The sequence below is a fragment of the Haemorhous mexicanus genome, chromosome 17, assembly GCF_027477595.1.
Source record: "Haemorhous mexicanus isolate bHaeMex1 chromosome 17, bHaeMex1.pri, whole genome shotgun sequence".
In the NCBI taxonomy this organism is placed as follows: domain Eukaryota; kingdom Metazoa; phylum Chordata; class Aves; order Passeriformes; family Fringillidae; genus Haemorhous; species Haemorhous mexicanus.
The window spans coordinates 15,746,552-15,761,223 of NC_082357.1; the positions used below are offsets into that span (position 1 = coordinate 15,746,552).

General features: G+C 63.9%; 2 protein-coding genes across 2 annotated transcripts; one reads left to right on the top strand and one right to left on the bottom strand.

Annotated features, from left to right (window-relative positions):
• Window positions 1-1,743: 1,743 nt before the first annotated feature.
• On the bottom strand, window positions 1,744-5,260 carry LOC132335239 (hexosaminidase D-like). The gene is made up of 13 exons (XM_059861538.1): window positions 5,159-5,260; window positions 4,795-5,026; window positions 4,575-4,684; window positions 4,188-4,275; window positions 3,945-4,109; window positions 3,669-3,852; window positions 3,415-3,486; window positions 3,113-3,317; window positions 2,929-3,011; window positions 2,642-2,720; window positions 2,382-2,483; window positions 2,164-2,253; window positions 1,744-2,072 (listed from the first exon to the last, which is right to left on the bottom strand). The coding sequence occupies exons 1-13, from the start codon at window positions 5,251-5,253 to the stop codon at window positions 1,889-1,891; spliced, it is 1,689 nt and encodes a 562-aa protein (XP_059717521.1). The 5' UTR covers window positions 5,254-5,260; the 3' UTR covers window positions 1,744-1,888.
• Window positions 5,261-9,946: 4,686 nt separating this feature from the next.
• On the top strand, window positions 9,947-14,668 carry MLST8 (MTOR associated protein, LST8 homolog). Its single transcript, XM_059861757.1, has 8 exons — window positions 9,947-10,236; window positions 10,341-10,392; window positions 10,545-10,707; window positions 10,895-10,970; window positions 12,751-12,903; window positions 13,011-13,135; window positions 13,585-13,748; window positions 14,176-14,668. Exons 1-8 carry the CDS (start codon window positions 10,108-10,110, stop codon window positions 14,292-14,294), a joined length of 981 nt encoding a protein of 326 aa, XP_059717740.1. The 5' UTR covers window positions 9,947-10,107; the 3' UTR covers window positions 14,295-14,668.
• The last annotated feature ends 4 nt before the right edge of the window (window positions 14,669-14,672 follow it).

Sequence of the window (14,672 nt, forward strand, 5' to 3'; positions counted from 1 at the left end):
GACCGAGACATTAGAGTTGCGGAGGGTTCCCGGCTGTGCCGAGGGCTGAGGAAGCTGAGGAACCCGATAGGAAATGGGGCCAGTGATGGACAAGGCGCTGATGTCCCCATCAGGGGAGAGCACCGACATCATTCCCACGAAAACAGCCCAAATTTCTGCCCTCCCGGACAAGTTCCTAGCTCAAAGCCTCGTGCAGTCCCGGCTCCAGCAAACCCGCGCTGGAGCACACGGGGCCAGAAGGCTGCTGGCCAGCTGGCCACCGCAGCGCTGGGCACTGAGGGTGCGGTCTCAGGGGGTGCAGGGTACGGGCACCGGGAGCTGCAGCCCCGTGTGAGCCCCCGTGGCAGACGGGAAGATGGAGGAGGGAACCCAGCTGTCCCCCGATGCCCCCGTGCTGCCCCGTGCCCCCCGAGCTGGAGCCTAAGGGTCCCCTGCACAGCCCCCAGCTCTCGCCCAGTCCCATCTCCGGGCTGGCCCCCCCTCGGGGATGGCGGGGTCCGTCTCCTCTCCCCACCCCCACTTTCCAATCCAGGACATTTGGGTTGCCAGCACGGAACGCCGTCTAATCTGCCCTCTAATCCCGCAGCCGGGCGCCGCACGGGGCCCTGAGCCGCGGCCGGGCTCCGGGGCTGGGGGCTGGGGGCTGGGGCTCCGCACGGCTCGGGGGCTTCCTTCACATCTGCCACCACCTGATAACAACCGGAGCGCCTCAACAAAGGTCCCTTTGTGCCCCACGGCTCCCTCCTGCTGGGCCCCCACACCCGGTCACCCAGCCCCGACCCGGCACGGGGCAGCTCCTGCCCCCGCGGGCTCGCCGGGCACCGGGACCTCTGTGACCGGGGCACCACACGGGGCAGCCGGGCCACGCTGTGGGGCCGGTGGGGCGCACCAGCGCTGTCCCTCCTCCCCGCCTGAGCCGGGCTTTGCGGGAGGAGCTCTAGCCTGGCGTTCCTGCGGCTCCCTCGGGCTCTTGCCAAGTCGGGTTGGTCTTTGCAGAGCAGAAGAATGTGCAGTGAAATGTCCCCGTTCCTGCCCTGCACACGCCGGGAGAAAGCAGCGCCCGGAACGGGCAGAGCCTGGGGCACGGGGGCTTTAGGATGGGCACCGTGGGCAACCGGCACGTGGAAATCTGACTGTGGGAACCGGAGACAGCACCAGCAGCAGGAGGGCTCATCCCACGCAGAGATCCCCACGCATCCCCCCGGCACAGCTGCCTTTCCGATGGGAAAGCAGCACAGCAGGGCCCTGCCCGGGCTCGGGAGGCAGGGGGGGTCTGGGAGCACACGGGGCCGGGCGCTGGAGTAACAGAGAAGAAGGAAGGGATGAAGGCAGAGTTTGGAGGCTGAAGAAGCCACCGCTGTCCTCACACCCCTCCCAGCGATCAGGGATTCTCAGAGACTGAAAGCAGACACAGCGCTGGGGAGTGGTGCTGGTGAGAGCCCTCAGGGTCCCTGCACGTCCCTCTGTCCCGGCTCTGTCCCAGGTGCCAGCCCTCGCCTGGGACATGCAGCACGCAGCAGCCACCCTCTGGATCCTGCGCTGGGAGGGCACGGCCACCCTCGAGGCCAGCACGAGGCACACGGGTGTCCCCACGAGCTCTGTCACACTCTGCCCTGCGGCTCCATCAGAGCCTGAGCAGGGGCCCAGGGGCTGTCACAGGGTGGAGCCCAGCCCTCCACAGCAGCCCGAGCCCCCTCTCCCTGCACGGGGGGCAGAGCCGTGGCCCCCCCAGCAGCAGCAGGATCTACGAAAATACTTTATTGTGGAGGGGGAGAGCAGGGGCTCTGTACAGTGCAGACGGCAGCAGCAGCGCTGTCACCAGCAAACAGACACACACACGATGGTGGCCCCAGAGCCAGGGGGCAGCGGGAGCAGGGGGCTGCAGCCCCTACGTGGCCTTGGGCCGGCCCTTGAGGCGGATGATGGCCCGGTAGTCCCGCACCAGCTCCCGCAGCTGGTCCAGGTAGGGGTTGACGTTCTCCTCCAGCCACTCCTCCACTGTGTCAGGGAAGTAGATCCTCTCCAGCTGGGCACGCAGGTCACGGACAAAGCTCTCCCAGTCCTCATGGAGCCTGGAGGGTCGAGAGCAGGGGTGCAGCTCCCTCCTGCGAGGGAGCCCTCCCAGCCCCGTGCAGACTCCTCCCAGCCCCCAGCACCACCTACTTCAGCACCTTGCTGCCAAAGCTCTCCATGTTGCGGGGGTTCCCAAACTGGCGTTTCCTGTGGTAGGGGCTGAACCAGCCCTTGATGGCACTGGAGAGGCACGAGGGACTTGGGGGCACGGGGGCCACCAGGGATGGGGAGCTGCGCATCAGGCAGGTCCCCTCCCATGGAAATACATGGCCAGAGGCACCAATGCCGCTGCTCCCCCTGCCTGTTACCTCTCCTCCTCCAGGGCCTTAAGGATGCTCTCCTTCAGGTGGCCATTAACCTGCTCCACCATGTGGTAGATCTCCACACCAGGGAACGCTCCCCTGCCCTCGCTGGGGTAAGGGAGGGGAAGGTCAGGGCTCAGCACGTGGGGTGTGCTGGGCTGGGTGAATCCAGCACCCTGGCAGGTCTGGGACCAGGGCATTTGGGTGACCAAGCCCCTGCCTCCCTCCAGTATATCCCTTGTGATGCAGCTGCCCCGACCACGCACCAGGTGCTCTGCTCCAGCTGCACGCTCTCCAAGCCCAGCACATCCAGGACCTTCCTCTTTGCCTCTTCTGTGAAGCCCCCTGGGAGGGCAAGGGAAGGGACAGAAGAGCCAGGGACACCTCACCATTGGGATCACCCTGGCTTCACCACACCCCCAAGATTGAGTGAGCTGAAGCTCTTCCTCCTCTGCCTCCCACCTCCCCCAGCGCCCTGCCCAGCAGGACGGGGTCTGGCAGGCAGTGGGAGGTGGGGGTGACCCCGGCCATGCTGCCAGGGCTGGGGGCTCACCGTTCACCAGGGTCTGCAGGCAGATGGCCAGCGAGGGGATGCTGACGGGCAGCAGCTCGCAGAGCACCGAGTAGTGATCATACCTGCAGGACAGGGACAGGGACAGGGACAGGGACAGCCACCACTGTGCCAGCACGGCTCTGTGGGCACCGGGAGGGCACAGGGGGGTCCCACCTCCCCTTACCTCTGCCAGCCGGTGAGCACGACACCCTGCAAGCGCAGCGGGGCCAGCCGTGGCACGGCCTGCATCACCTTCAGCCAGCTCAGGTGGTTTTTCAGGTGGTAGCTCAGCGGGGTCCAGGCCTGCGCCGGCCCCGTGGTGCCCTTGAAGGCGCTGGCGAACCACACGGCCTCGAAGCCGCTCTCCACGTACTTGGTGAGGAACTGCACTGCAGCGGGACAGGCAGTGCCACCGTCCCCAGGGGGCTGCGGGGGGCTGAGGGGGGATCCCCCCACCGCCCCCAGGGGCCTGGCACGTCGCCTTACCGATCTGCTCAGCCTCGAAGTCGGGTGCGTAGAACCACACCACGGGTGAGACGTGCTTGGCTATCCCGGACTCTGCAGGGACAGCGGCGAGGGGACGTTGGTGCCGGCAGCAGGAGGGAGCCTCGGGCTCCTCACGAGACCCACGATCCCCCAGGGCAGGGCATGGGCTCGTGCTGGCACTGGGTGTGATGCCAGCCAGGGTGCGGCTGAGGAGGCTGGCACAGGTGCCACCACTGCCGTCCCTGTGCCCTCACCCCGCAGGGCTCCCACGCTGATCTTCCTCAGCATGTCGTCCCACATGAGCACCCGCAGCCCCCAGTACTGCGCCGTGAGGAAGCCCAGGACCTCCTTGATGTGCTTCAGGTACATGGTCCCCACGTCGCCCTTGTGGTGGCTCATCCAGCTCTTGGAGTCCATCCCCTCCCCGAGATGGAAAACCTGGACTTGGAGGAAGGGAGATGCTCAGCAGCCCTGGGAGCACCCCCAGTGCCTGGGGAGAGGGCTGGGGTCCCTGCACAGCCCCTGCCCACCTCGTCTGCACCGATGTGGATCCAGGTGGAGCGCCGGTGCTTCTCGATCACCTGAGCCAGGATGCTCTTGAGCAGGGCCAGGGTGTCGGGGACGTGGGGGTTGAAGCTGTTGGGGAAGCGCTCAACCTCGCGCAGGTGCTGGTACTTCTCGTGCTTGAGGATGAACTGCGGGGAGGAGCCATCAGGGGGTGTCCAGGGGAACCCCTGTGATCTGGGATGGGGAGCAGGACTGGGACCTTCTACCTCCACATGGCCAAAGGTCTGCACCAGGGGAACCACCTCCAGCTTGTGTTGCTCCGCCAGCTGCTGGATCCGCTCGATGTCCTCCTCACTGGGAGGGCAGGGACAGGTTCAGCCTCTGCCAGGGCATGGGGGCAATTCCCCCTCCTCCCCCTCCTCTGGCACCCTGCCCACATGGCCCTGGTTGCCCCACATATGTGTGCACTTTACTGAGGGGCACAAACATTGGCCAGCCAGGGCGGGAAGCTGGTTTGCCCAGCAGCACAGTCTGGTACTCTGACCGTGGTTATCATGGGCATGGGGCCAGGTGGGTCACACCCAGTCCCTGGCACACCGTGACCTGCAGGGGCCACAAGCCCCACAGCCAGCTCGGCACACAGCCCTGCTCACCTGTAAGCGTACGGGGACCTGAGGATTTCCAGCTCCCCCTTGAAGGGGAACATGTCCTCGTACTCAATGAGGACGCCGTTGGCTCCCAGCTGGGACAGGAGGGGGAACACCTGCAGGGTGGGCAGGGTGGGCTCAGCAGTGGGGATGGCACAGCCCAGGTGCCAGCAGGGGCCGAGCCCCATCAGTGCATCCCCTCCTCCCTGTCCCTTGGCATCCTCACCTGTTCCAGGTAGGAGACTCTGGGCGCAGCTCCCTTGAGGTCCAGGTGGACCAGCCTCATCTCGGTGGCACTGACATCCCTAAGGACCTGCTGCTTTTGCTTTAGGGTCATTATCTTTGCTGCAGGGGCTTCCAGAACCTGGCTCTGGGGGATGACGTCCTGGACGACGTCACCTGTGTCCCCCCAGAACCCGCTGTCCTTGCTGACGTGCTTGTGCAGGTCCAGGGTAAAGCTGCAGGGAGTGGGGCAGGGATGGGGGTGTCCGTGGGGTTAGGGGGGCAGCAGATGCCCCCAGCACCGGGCATCACACAAGCACAGCCCAGGGGGTGCCACAGACCCCCCTGGGGTCCTGCTGTCACCTCACCTGTCACGGAAGAGGAACTTGATGCCGGCCAAGGCCACGAGGAGCAGCACGACGAGGCGCAGCAGGTTCAGCCGGTGGCTCCGCTGGAAGGCCATCTCTGGGATCTCTGGGGACACACACGGGCTCTGGTACTCCGGGGCCAGCAGTGGCCAGAGGGACCCCAAGCACAGGTGAGCCCACCCAGCCCCACGTACCGTGCCCTGCTCCCCTGCCCGGAGCAGCGCGAGACCCAGAGAAAGGCGACATGGGGGCAGCCCCTCTGGCCAGCCTGGTGCCCACCGGGGACGTGCTCGGCAGTGCCCCGTGTCCCTCCTACCTCGTGTGCCCCAGCGTGGGGCCAGCGGCCGGCTCCGCCTCTCCCTCTGCCCGCACGGGTGCGGCCGGTGCCCGAGCAAACAGGGCGGTGGCGGCAGAGCAGGTCCCCACCGGGGATCCCGTCTGGCTGCCGGGTCACGCCCGCTCCAGGGGCCGTGTCACAGGGCGGCTGGATGGGGTGGCATCACGGGGTGGGCACGGTGCATCCCTGCAGGCAGGGAAGAGGTGATTGGGAGCCACCCGGGCACATGCCAGCACAGTGGCACGGCCACGGCACTGGCAGGGTGAGGATGGCAGCCCGGACCGCCTTGGCACCCGCAGGCGCCGTGCGAGAGGCAGCACGGATCCTCCTGGGAGCCACTCTCAGGCACTTCTGCCCGTTCTTTCTCCTGTTTCTCCGGTTCTGGGGTGTTCGGTGAGGCTCGGACAGGGCAGCGCAGCCCCCCCGGCCCCGCAGAACCGCCGCTGCTGCCGCCAGCGCTCCCGGCGAGCTCCTGGTGAACTCCCGGTGAGCTGCCACCCAAACACACCCCAGCTCAGGGTTAAATTCGGCGCCGGCACGCTGGGGAAGTGAAAAGCAGATTTTGGCAGCTGCGGGTGCCCGAGCGGCTCAGCTGACGGCGAGGGCTTTGTTTGCCTTGCCAGAGCGGTGGCACCGGGGAGAGCCGCGCTGAGCCGCCCCGCGGCTCCGAGGGAGCCCTTGCCCAGACACAGCCCCGATCCCTCCCAAAACCTGCCGGGGGTGCAGGGGCTGAGCGCCGGGACCCCTCTTGGGCAGCAGGACATGCTGTCCCCAGAGCACGAGGCCCCAGCAAGGCCAGGCCACAGGGCAGGACAGCGACGTGCAGGAGCTGGAGCATCCCTGCTCCATCCCCACGGCCCGGTGCCCGTGGGCAGGAGGAGGAGCAGGAGCCGGTTTTTGGGGAGCAGGCTGTCCTTGTGCTCCTTCCCTGGTGGCACTGCAGCTCCTGTGCTGCGGGGGACAAATGTGGCTCCCGCTCCCTGCCGTGCCCAGCTCAGATATTCCTGGCAGCTCCAGCACAGCCCAGCAGGGACGTGCCAGGCTGGAGGTGGCTGCCAGCCCAGGGGTCACCACTGGGCGCACGGGAAGGCACAGAGGGCACTCAGGAGGGGGGTCAGTGGCCCCTGGGCACGCAGCGTGGGGAGCCCAGCACCCAGGAAGGCCATAAATATGCCAAGTGCTAATGGTGCTGTCATGGGAACACAGCGCCTGATCGGAGCAGGGATAAATATTTGGACAGACGCTGTCAGCTCGCCAGCATTCGGTGTTTTTAATGCACGTTATCTTATTTAAATAGGGCAGGTTCCCAGGGCTGGAGCTCCGTGGCACAGCCAGGGTGAGGGATGCGTGCTGGCCAGAGGGGGAGTCCCAAGGGGTGTGGGGACAGCCAGGGGCCGTGTCCCTGCGCCACGGGGACATCCCTGGGCAGCCGAGGAGGGCTCAGCCCATGGATGCCGCCCCTCCAGCCCGGCACCTCGCCCCGAGCGCCCGCTGTATTTACTAACGTCACATCTGCTGCTGCCAGCGCTGGGGAACGCTGCCACGGGCCCCAGGAGCTCGGGAGAGCCCGCGGCCCCGCACAACCGACCGGGCTGACAACGCTTCACCGACAGCGGGGCGAGGAGGGGCCGCACCCCCGGCCCCCTCCCTGCCCCCGCGTGGGCTTTGCTGCCAGCGCCCTGCATCCAGCCCGGCTCCCCGCTTACCTCCCAGAGCCCCGGAGAGGAGGATGGGAGCGCACAAACCCAAACCTGAGCGGGGGTGGGAGCCGAGTGTCCCGGGGTGGCAGGTGTCGCTGTGCTCCACGGGCTGGCAGCGGGGGTTTCGGGTGCCGCCCGGCTGCCAGAGCCCCGCTCCGGTGCTCCCGGTGTTCCCACGGCGAGCCCCGTGCCCCGGCACCGCCGGCAGCGCAGCCCCGGGGGGACCGTGCTGCTCCCTGCACACCTCGAGTGCACGCTCACACACACGTGTGCACGCTCGCGTGCTTCCAGAGCATTCCACGGCCAGCCTGGCCATCACCAGCCCGTGCTGCCAGCCCGTGCCACCCCCCAGGACCAGCTGTCCCTCGCCAGGGTCACGGGGCTGCAGCCCCACAGCCGGGGACTCGTTCGTGGGGAGACTGCGGGTCCCTGTGGGGCTGCAGCCCCAAGGCAGCACCAGGGGGCTGTTCCCTCATCCCTGGGCAGAACTGGGCCCTGTCCCATCCCGTTCCTTCCCGGGGTGCTGGAGCACACCTAGAGCAGCCCCTGGACGCAAGGGACCCTTTCCACACCCCACCCATCCCTCTGTGCTGCGGGGCACCACCCACACCCCCAAAGCCGGCACACCCCACAGCGCCCCGCACCAAGGGCATCCTTTGGGCACTCCCCCACCCCACGGCACCTCCGGGCTCTGCTGGGCACCCCTGCGCCCCCGGGCACACCTGCGTCCTCCGCGGGCATCCCTGCATCCCCCCAGCCATCCCTGCATCCCCCCAGCCATCCCTGCATCCTCCCGGGCTTCCCTGCGGCACCGGGGCCCTGCATCCCCCGAGCATCCCCGCATCCTCCCGGTACCGGTCCCCACCGCGGCGCCGGGCATCCCCTCGCGGCACCGGCATCCCCCGGCCCCCAGCATCCCCCGGCCCTTACCGGCAAGTGCGGGGCGGCCGCGGGCACCGCCGGCAGCGGGCGCGGGCACGGGCACGGGCACGGCCGCCGCCGCCTCTGCTCTTAAAGGGCCCGGTGCCCGCCGGTGCGGCAAGCGAGGAGGGATGCACCGGGCGCTGCCACCCGCCGCGCGCAGCGGGCACCGTGCCCAGCGCCCCGGCGGCACACGGGCACGGCGGGGAGCACCGGCACAGCGCGGAGCCGCCGTCCGCCCTGACCCCGGCACGAGGGGCGGCCCTGGGGCGGCTCCGCGGTGCCCGGTGTCGGTTCCCAGTGCCCGTTCGAGCTCGGTGTGTGCCCAGCGCCCGCCCCCGCTCAGCGATGCCCGGTGTGTGCTCTGTGCCTGGAGCCCGCTGCGTGTCCCGTGCCCCAGCTCCTGTGCCCAGGGTGTGCCCCGTGCGTGTCCCGTGTCTCGTGTGTGTCCCATGAGCAGTGTCCCATGAGCAGTGTCCCATGTTTCATGTCCCATGTCGCGTGTTCTGTGCCTGCTGTGTGCCCGGTGCGTGTCCCATGTTTCGTGTCCCATACTTGGCACCCAGTGTGTGCCCTGTGCCCAGCGTGTGTTCCATGTCCCATATCCTATATCCCATGTCCCATACCCCAATCCCATATCCTATATCCTATATCCTATATCCTATATCCTATATCCTATATCCTATATCCTATATCCTATATCCTATATCCTATATCCTATATCCTATATCCTATGTCCCATATCCCATATCCCATATCCCATATCCCATATCCCATAATATCCCAATCCCATATCCCATATCCCCTATCCCCTATCCCATATCCCATATCCCATATTCCCTATCCCATATCCCATATCCCATATCCCATATCCCATATCCCATATCCCATATCCCATATCCCAATCCCATATCCCATATCCCGATCCCATATCCCATACCCCATATCCCATAATGTCCCAATCCCCTATCCCCTATCCCATATCCCATATCCCATGTCCCATATCCCAATCCCATATCCCCTATCCCCTATCCCATATCCCAATCCCATATCCCCTATCCCCTATCCCATATCCCATATCCCATATCCCATATCCCATATCCCATATCCCAATCCCATATCCTATATCCTATATCCTATATCCTATATCCTATATCCTATATCCTATATCCTATGTCCCATATCCCATATCCCATATCCCATACCCCATATCCCAAAATGTCCCAATCCCATATCCCATATCCCCTATCCCCTATCCCCTATCCCCTATCCCCTATCCCCTATCCCCTATCCCATATCCCATATCCCATATCACATGTCCCCTATCCCCTATCCCCTATCCCATATCCTATATCCCATGTCCCATGTCCCATATCCCATATCCCATATCCCATATCCCCTATCCCATATCCCATATCCCATATCCCATATCCCATATCCCATATCCCATATCCCCTATCCCCTATACCCTATCCCATATCCCATATCCTATATCCCATGTCCCCTATCCCATATCCCATATCCTATATCCCATGTCCCATGTCCCCTATCCCATATCCCATATCCCATATTCCCTATCCCATATCCCCTATCCCATATCCCATATCCCCTATCCCCTATCCCATATCCCATATCCCATATCCCCTATCCCCTGTCCCGTTTCCAGCACTGCGCCCCCTGGCGGCACGCTGCGCACGCGCTCTCCCCCCGCTGCGCTCCGTGGTCTCGCCCATTGCTCCCCCCGCGTCCCGGCTGTGGTCCATCCCCACCCGCTCCCGCGCATGTGCGTTCCCGCCGGACGCGGCCCGGTTGGCTGCGCGCATGCGCAGAGCCGGGCACCGGGAGCGGCCCGGGAGCGGGACCGGGAGCGGGGCTGGGGGGACACGGGTTGAGGGAGACCCGCGGGCCGGGCCGACACCCTGCGGGGTGACACAGACCCCGCAGGCTTTAGGGAATCCCCCTAGCGCGGCGGCTCCGGGAGCGGCGGCACCATGAACGCGGCGCAGGGCACGGTGGGCAGCGACCCGGTCATCCTGGCCACGGCCGGCTACGACCACACGGTGCGGTTCTGGCAGGCGCACAGCGGCATCTGCACCCGCACGGTGCAGCACCAGGACTCCGTATCCTTCCTTCGCCGCCGCCCCCGCGGCTCGGGGCCGGCCCCGCCATCGGGCCCCGGCTCGGGCCCGCTGATGCTCCGTACCGACCTTAACGGCGCCCGCAGCAGGTGAACGCCCTGGAGATCACGCCGGACCGGAGCATGATCGCAGCCGCCGGTGAGCGCTCCTGCCCCGGCGGGTACGGCGGGCACCGGGCAGGATGCTCGGCCGCTGTCGGTGTTGAGCCTCTGCCCGGTGCTCAGCCTCTGCCCGGTGCTGAGCCGGTGCTGAGTCTCTGCCCGGTGCTGAGCCGTTGCCGGTGCTCGCAGGGTACCAGCACATCCGCATGTACGACCTCAACTCCAACAACCCCAACCCCGTCATCAACTACGACGGCGTGAGCAAGAACATCACCTCGGTGGGGTTCCACGAGGACGGGCGCTGGATGTACACGGGCGGGGAGGACTGCATGGCCCGCATCTGGGACCTCAGGTGGGCACCGGGGCTTCCCCGGGCTGCAGGGCCGAGCTCACAGCCCTGAGCACCCCTCCCTCACTGTCACAGGTGCCACAACCCCTGAGCACCCCTCCCTCTCTGTCACAGGTGCCATACCCCTGAGCACCCCTCCCTCTCTGTCACAGGTGCCATTCCCCTGAGCACTCCTCTCTCTCTGTCACAGGTCCCGGAACCTGCAGTGCCAGCGCATTTTCCAGGTGAATGCTCCCATCAACTGTGTCTGCCTGCACCCCAACCAGGTGAGGAAGCTGCCTCCTCTGGGGTTCCCAGCTCAGAATCCTGAGGAACAGCTTAATGCCTGTCCCATTCCACCCCTGCCATGGCAGGGACACCTTCCACTGCCCCAGGGTGCTCCAAGCCCCGTCCAGCCTGGCTTTGGGCACTGCCAGGGATCCAGGGGCACCCTGGGCACCCTGTTCCTGTGGCTCCTCTCTGAGGGGCTGCAGAGATGTATCCCAGCAGAAGATGGGGTACCACAGAAATGGCCTGGGGGCTTCACACGATGTGTTTGTGCTGATGACCTGGTGGCTGTTGCAAAGGGACAGCACAGGGGCTGCACTGAGCTCATCCCATGGCAGCAAACACGCCCTTGGAGCAGGCTCTGCCCCTGAGCATCCCTGGGGATGGGATGGGAGCAAAGCTGGAAGAGTGGGGGCAGCTGGGGAGCTTGAGGGTGACAACACTGCCAAGGAAGGGCATCCTGGAGCCGTTTTGTGGGGTTTGGGTGAAGTTCTCCAGTGGGTTCAGCAGCTGTTGCTGAGCAGAGGGACAGTGGGGGCACTTGAAGGGGCTGAAGGGAGCAGGAGCAGGGAAATCAATAGGGATCAATCAGTGCTAATGGCTGGGCTGGGCTTGCAGGGCTGTGGTTCTGCCTGCAGGTAGGGCTGTGCAAACCTCTCTAAAGTCCTGAGTAATGGAAATGTTCCCTTGCATTTCATTTGGCAAAGGTTTAGTTTTGCAAATCAGGAATTTCAGGCTAAATTTGAGACCAGTTATTTGGACCAGACTATCCAAATCATGTAGACTATCCACTGTCTTGTAGTGTCAGTGCTGTGAGAGTGTGTTATGTTAAATGAATATTGCTGAACATAGGTCTTAGATGTGAAATAATCCATTGACCACGGTGCAGCTGAGGTGCAGAGTGTTGGTTTGTGAGCAGAAGGTGGTTCATTTGACCAAAGGTGGCAGCATTTGTTTGGGCAGTTCTGTGGCTCTGCAGTTCCCTCTGCAGAGATGCTGATCCAGTTATACAGGGATTCCTCACGGCCTGAGTAAAGCCATGAAAACTTTGGACTCAGCATTTACACCTGCTGAGAGGGGGCTGAGGAGTCCAGAAGAGACTTTTGTGCAGGCAGATAAATGCATTGAGTGGTGTTTGTCTCCTCAGAAGCAGCCTCTGCTCCCAGGGACAGGATTAGCTGTGCCTGATGACCTGATCTCCTCTAGGGATTCTGCTAAAATTATGGGCAGCGCAGGGCTGTCGATAAAGGCCTGGTTTGAGTGGAGACATGCCAGCATTGTCTTCTGCTCTGAGCACGGGATCAGAGCCAGGACTCCTGCCCTTGGCTCTTGTCCTTCCCCTGAGAAGGAGAGAGAGAGAGAAAAACCCACTTCAGCTTGTGTTTTTCTGGTATCTGCACCCTTGAGTGCCTCAGTTGTTCAGTGGCCAACCTGCCCCTTAATGCTGCCTCTCAGACGTGCTGAAAACCACTTGGCTGCTGTGGCTGTCGTTTGGAGCCGTGGCTGTGCCACAGCCCTGGAACTGGGACAGCTCTCTTTGCTCTGGGGCTTAGAAAACCAGCAAACCCTTCTGGGGAGGGAAACAGCCTTTTGCAGGGTGTCATGGAGTCAGTACCCGGCTGGGACAGCCAGGCTGTGGGACAGCCCTGAGCTGGGGATAGAAGGCAGGACAGGATGGAGCTGTTTAACCCCAGAGCCATGCTGCAGGAGCACAGCGTGGGTGCCAGCTCCAGGCTGCAGCTCAGGGCTCCCACAGAGCCACGGCCGTGTGTCCTGCAGGCAGAGCTGATCGTGGGTGACCAGAGCGGGGCCATCCACATCTGGGACCTGAAGACTGACCACAACGAGCAGCTGATCCCCGAGCCCGAGGTGTCGGTGAACTCGGTGCACATCGACCCCGACGCCAGTTACATGGCAGCCGTGAACAGCTCGGTGAGCTCTGCCAGGCCCTGCTGGGGTGCCAGCTGGGCTGGGCTTGGGTGGGCATCCCCCAGCCTGGGCACAGCCCGGGCACAGATCCTGCTGTGTCTCTGCTGCAGGGAAACTGCTACGTGTGGAACCTGACGGGCGGCATCGGCGAGGAGGTGACGCAGCTCATCCCCAAGACCAAGATCCCGGCACACACCCGCTACGCCCTGCAGTGCAAGTTCAGCCCCGACTCCACGTGAGTGTGGAGCCCTCAGCTCCCTCCCGGGGCAGGCAGGGGCCAGCTGTGCCTCCAGCTGTGCCTCCAGCTGTGCCTCCAGCTGTGCCTCCAGCCGTGCCTGCTGCTGGCTGCACACTGCAGGTCCCCAGGGAGAGCGGGACAGGAGTCAGGGCATGTGGCACCAGGGTGTTGCTGTCACAGGTGTCCCACTCGTGCTCCCTGAGCTCAGCAAGGTTTGCAGCCATGAGCTGTTCTACAGCTGGGATCCAGCTGCTGCAGTGTGAGTTCCTTCACGGAGTCTGTTCAGCTGGCATCTGCTCAGTCAGACAGTGCAGGTGTCAGGAGATCTGATTGCAATGGGGACAGGTCTGCAGGCTGTCACTGGCCCTGGCCCAGGTCTGTGTAACCAGAGGCCCACAGGGGGACAGTGACTGATGAGATTGCCCTCAGATGTCTCCTTCCTGCAGGCTCTTGGCCACCTGTTCTGCAGATCAGACATGCAAGATCTGGAGGACTTCAAACTTCTCTCTGATGACAGAGCTGAGCATTAAGAGCAACAACCCTGGGGAGACGTCACGGGGCTGGATGTGGGACTGCGCCTTCTCCGGGGACTCCCAGTACATTGTCACAGGTCAGGCTCCACCTGGGCTGTGCCAGGGCCTGCAGCAGCCAGGCCTGACCAGTTACCCTGGCTGGGACGTGGCCAGAGCCTGGGGCACAGGGGCTGTGGGGTGGGAGCAGCCAGTTCTGCTGACTGGAGCATTGTGTGCTGCTGCACTGGGGCAGCTGTTGGAACTGGAGAGGTCTCCAGTGTGCTGTTCATCTCACAGCCTGTTAGTCCCTTGAGCACACCTGTGGTAATTTCCACACTCACTGCTCTCCAAAGGAGCTAAACCCCACATACAGAGAAGTGCACTGAGCTGCTCTGCCTTGCTGGTCATGGCCAGCCCTAAGGATGGCTGCATGAAGCAAGAGCAAAGTATTTCTTAGAATAATAGTAAAAAAAGAAACTTAAAAGGTAATATACATCCCACTCTTCTTTTCACTCTGTGTTCCAGCCTCCTCTGATAACCTGGCCAGACTGTGGTGTGTGGAGACAGGGGAGATCAAGAGGGAATACAGTGGCCACCAGAAAGCTGTGGTCTGCCTGGCCTTCAATGACAGCGTCCTGGGATAACGGGCACGTGTGGCAAGGACAGCACCTCTGCTTGTTTCCCCTTGCCTTGCCAGGCCCTCTCCAGAGCCTGGGACATGCTCTGTACCCATCCCCTCCCGCCTGGAGAGGGCTGGGGCTCTGACAGGAGCAGCTGCAGCTGCCTGGGCTGAGCAGGCTTCAGCTCCAGGCACGACATTGCTGAAATGTGTGTGGCCCTGAGGGAGGGAATGGGAGAGGGAGGCACGGTCCCACTGCAGGGACACGGGTACAGCTCAGCTGCAGGAATCCCTGGGGCATCGGCTGCTGACAGCCCTGGATGTTCCTGTACCCCAGAGTGGGAAAAAAATAAAAGTCAGCCTTTGCCAGTGATGGGAGAGGCTGAGCAAAGAGGAGAAGCAG

Bases quoted from the DNA above. Each gene is read 5' to 3' on its own strand.
- LOC132335239 (XM_059861538.1), bottom strand. From the start codon at position 5,253: ATGGCCTTCCAGCGGAGCCACCGGCTGAACCTGCTGCGCCTCGTCGTG. The intron at 4,110-4,187 runs GTAGAAGGTCCC...TCCTCCCCGCAG, and splicing joins AGACCTTTGGCCATGTGGAG to TTCATCCTCAAGCACGAGAA. The intron at 2,484-2,641 runs GTGCGTGGTCGG...CCCTTACCCCAG, and splicing joins CAGCTGGAGCAGAGCACCTG to CGAGGGCAGGGGAGCGTTCC.
- MLST8 (XM_059861757.1), top strand. From the start codon at position 10,108: ATGAACGCGGCGCAGGGCACGGTGGGCAGCGACCCGGTCATCCTGGCC. The intron at 10,393-10,544 runs GTGAGCGCTCCT...CGGTGCTCGCAG, and splicing joins GAGCATGATCGCAGCCGCCG to GGTACCAGCACATCCGCATG. The intron at 10,708-10,894 runs GTGGGCACCGGG...TCTCTGTCACAG, and splicing joins GCCCGCATCTGGGACCTCAG to GTCCCGGAACCTGCAGTGCC.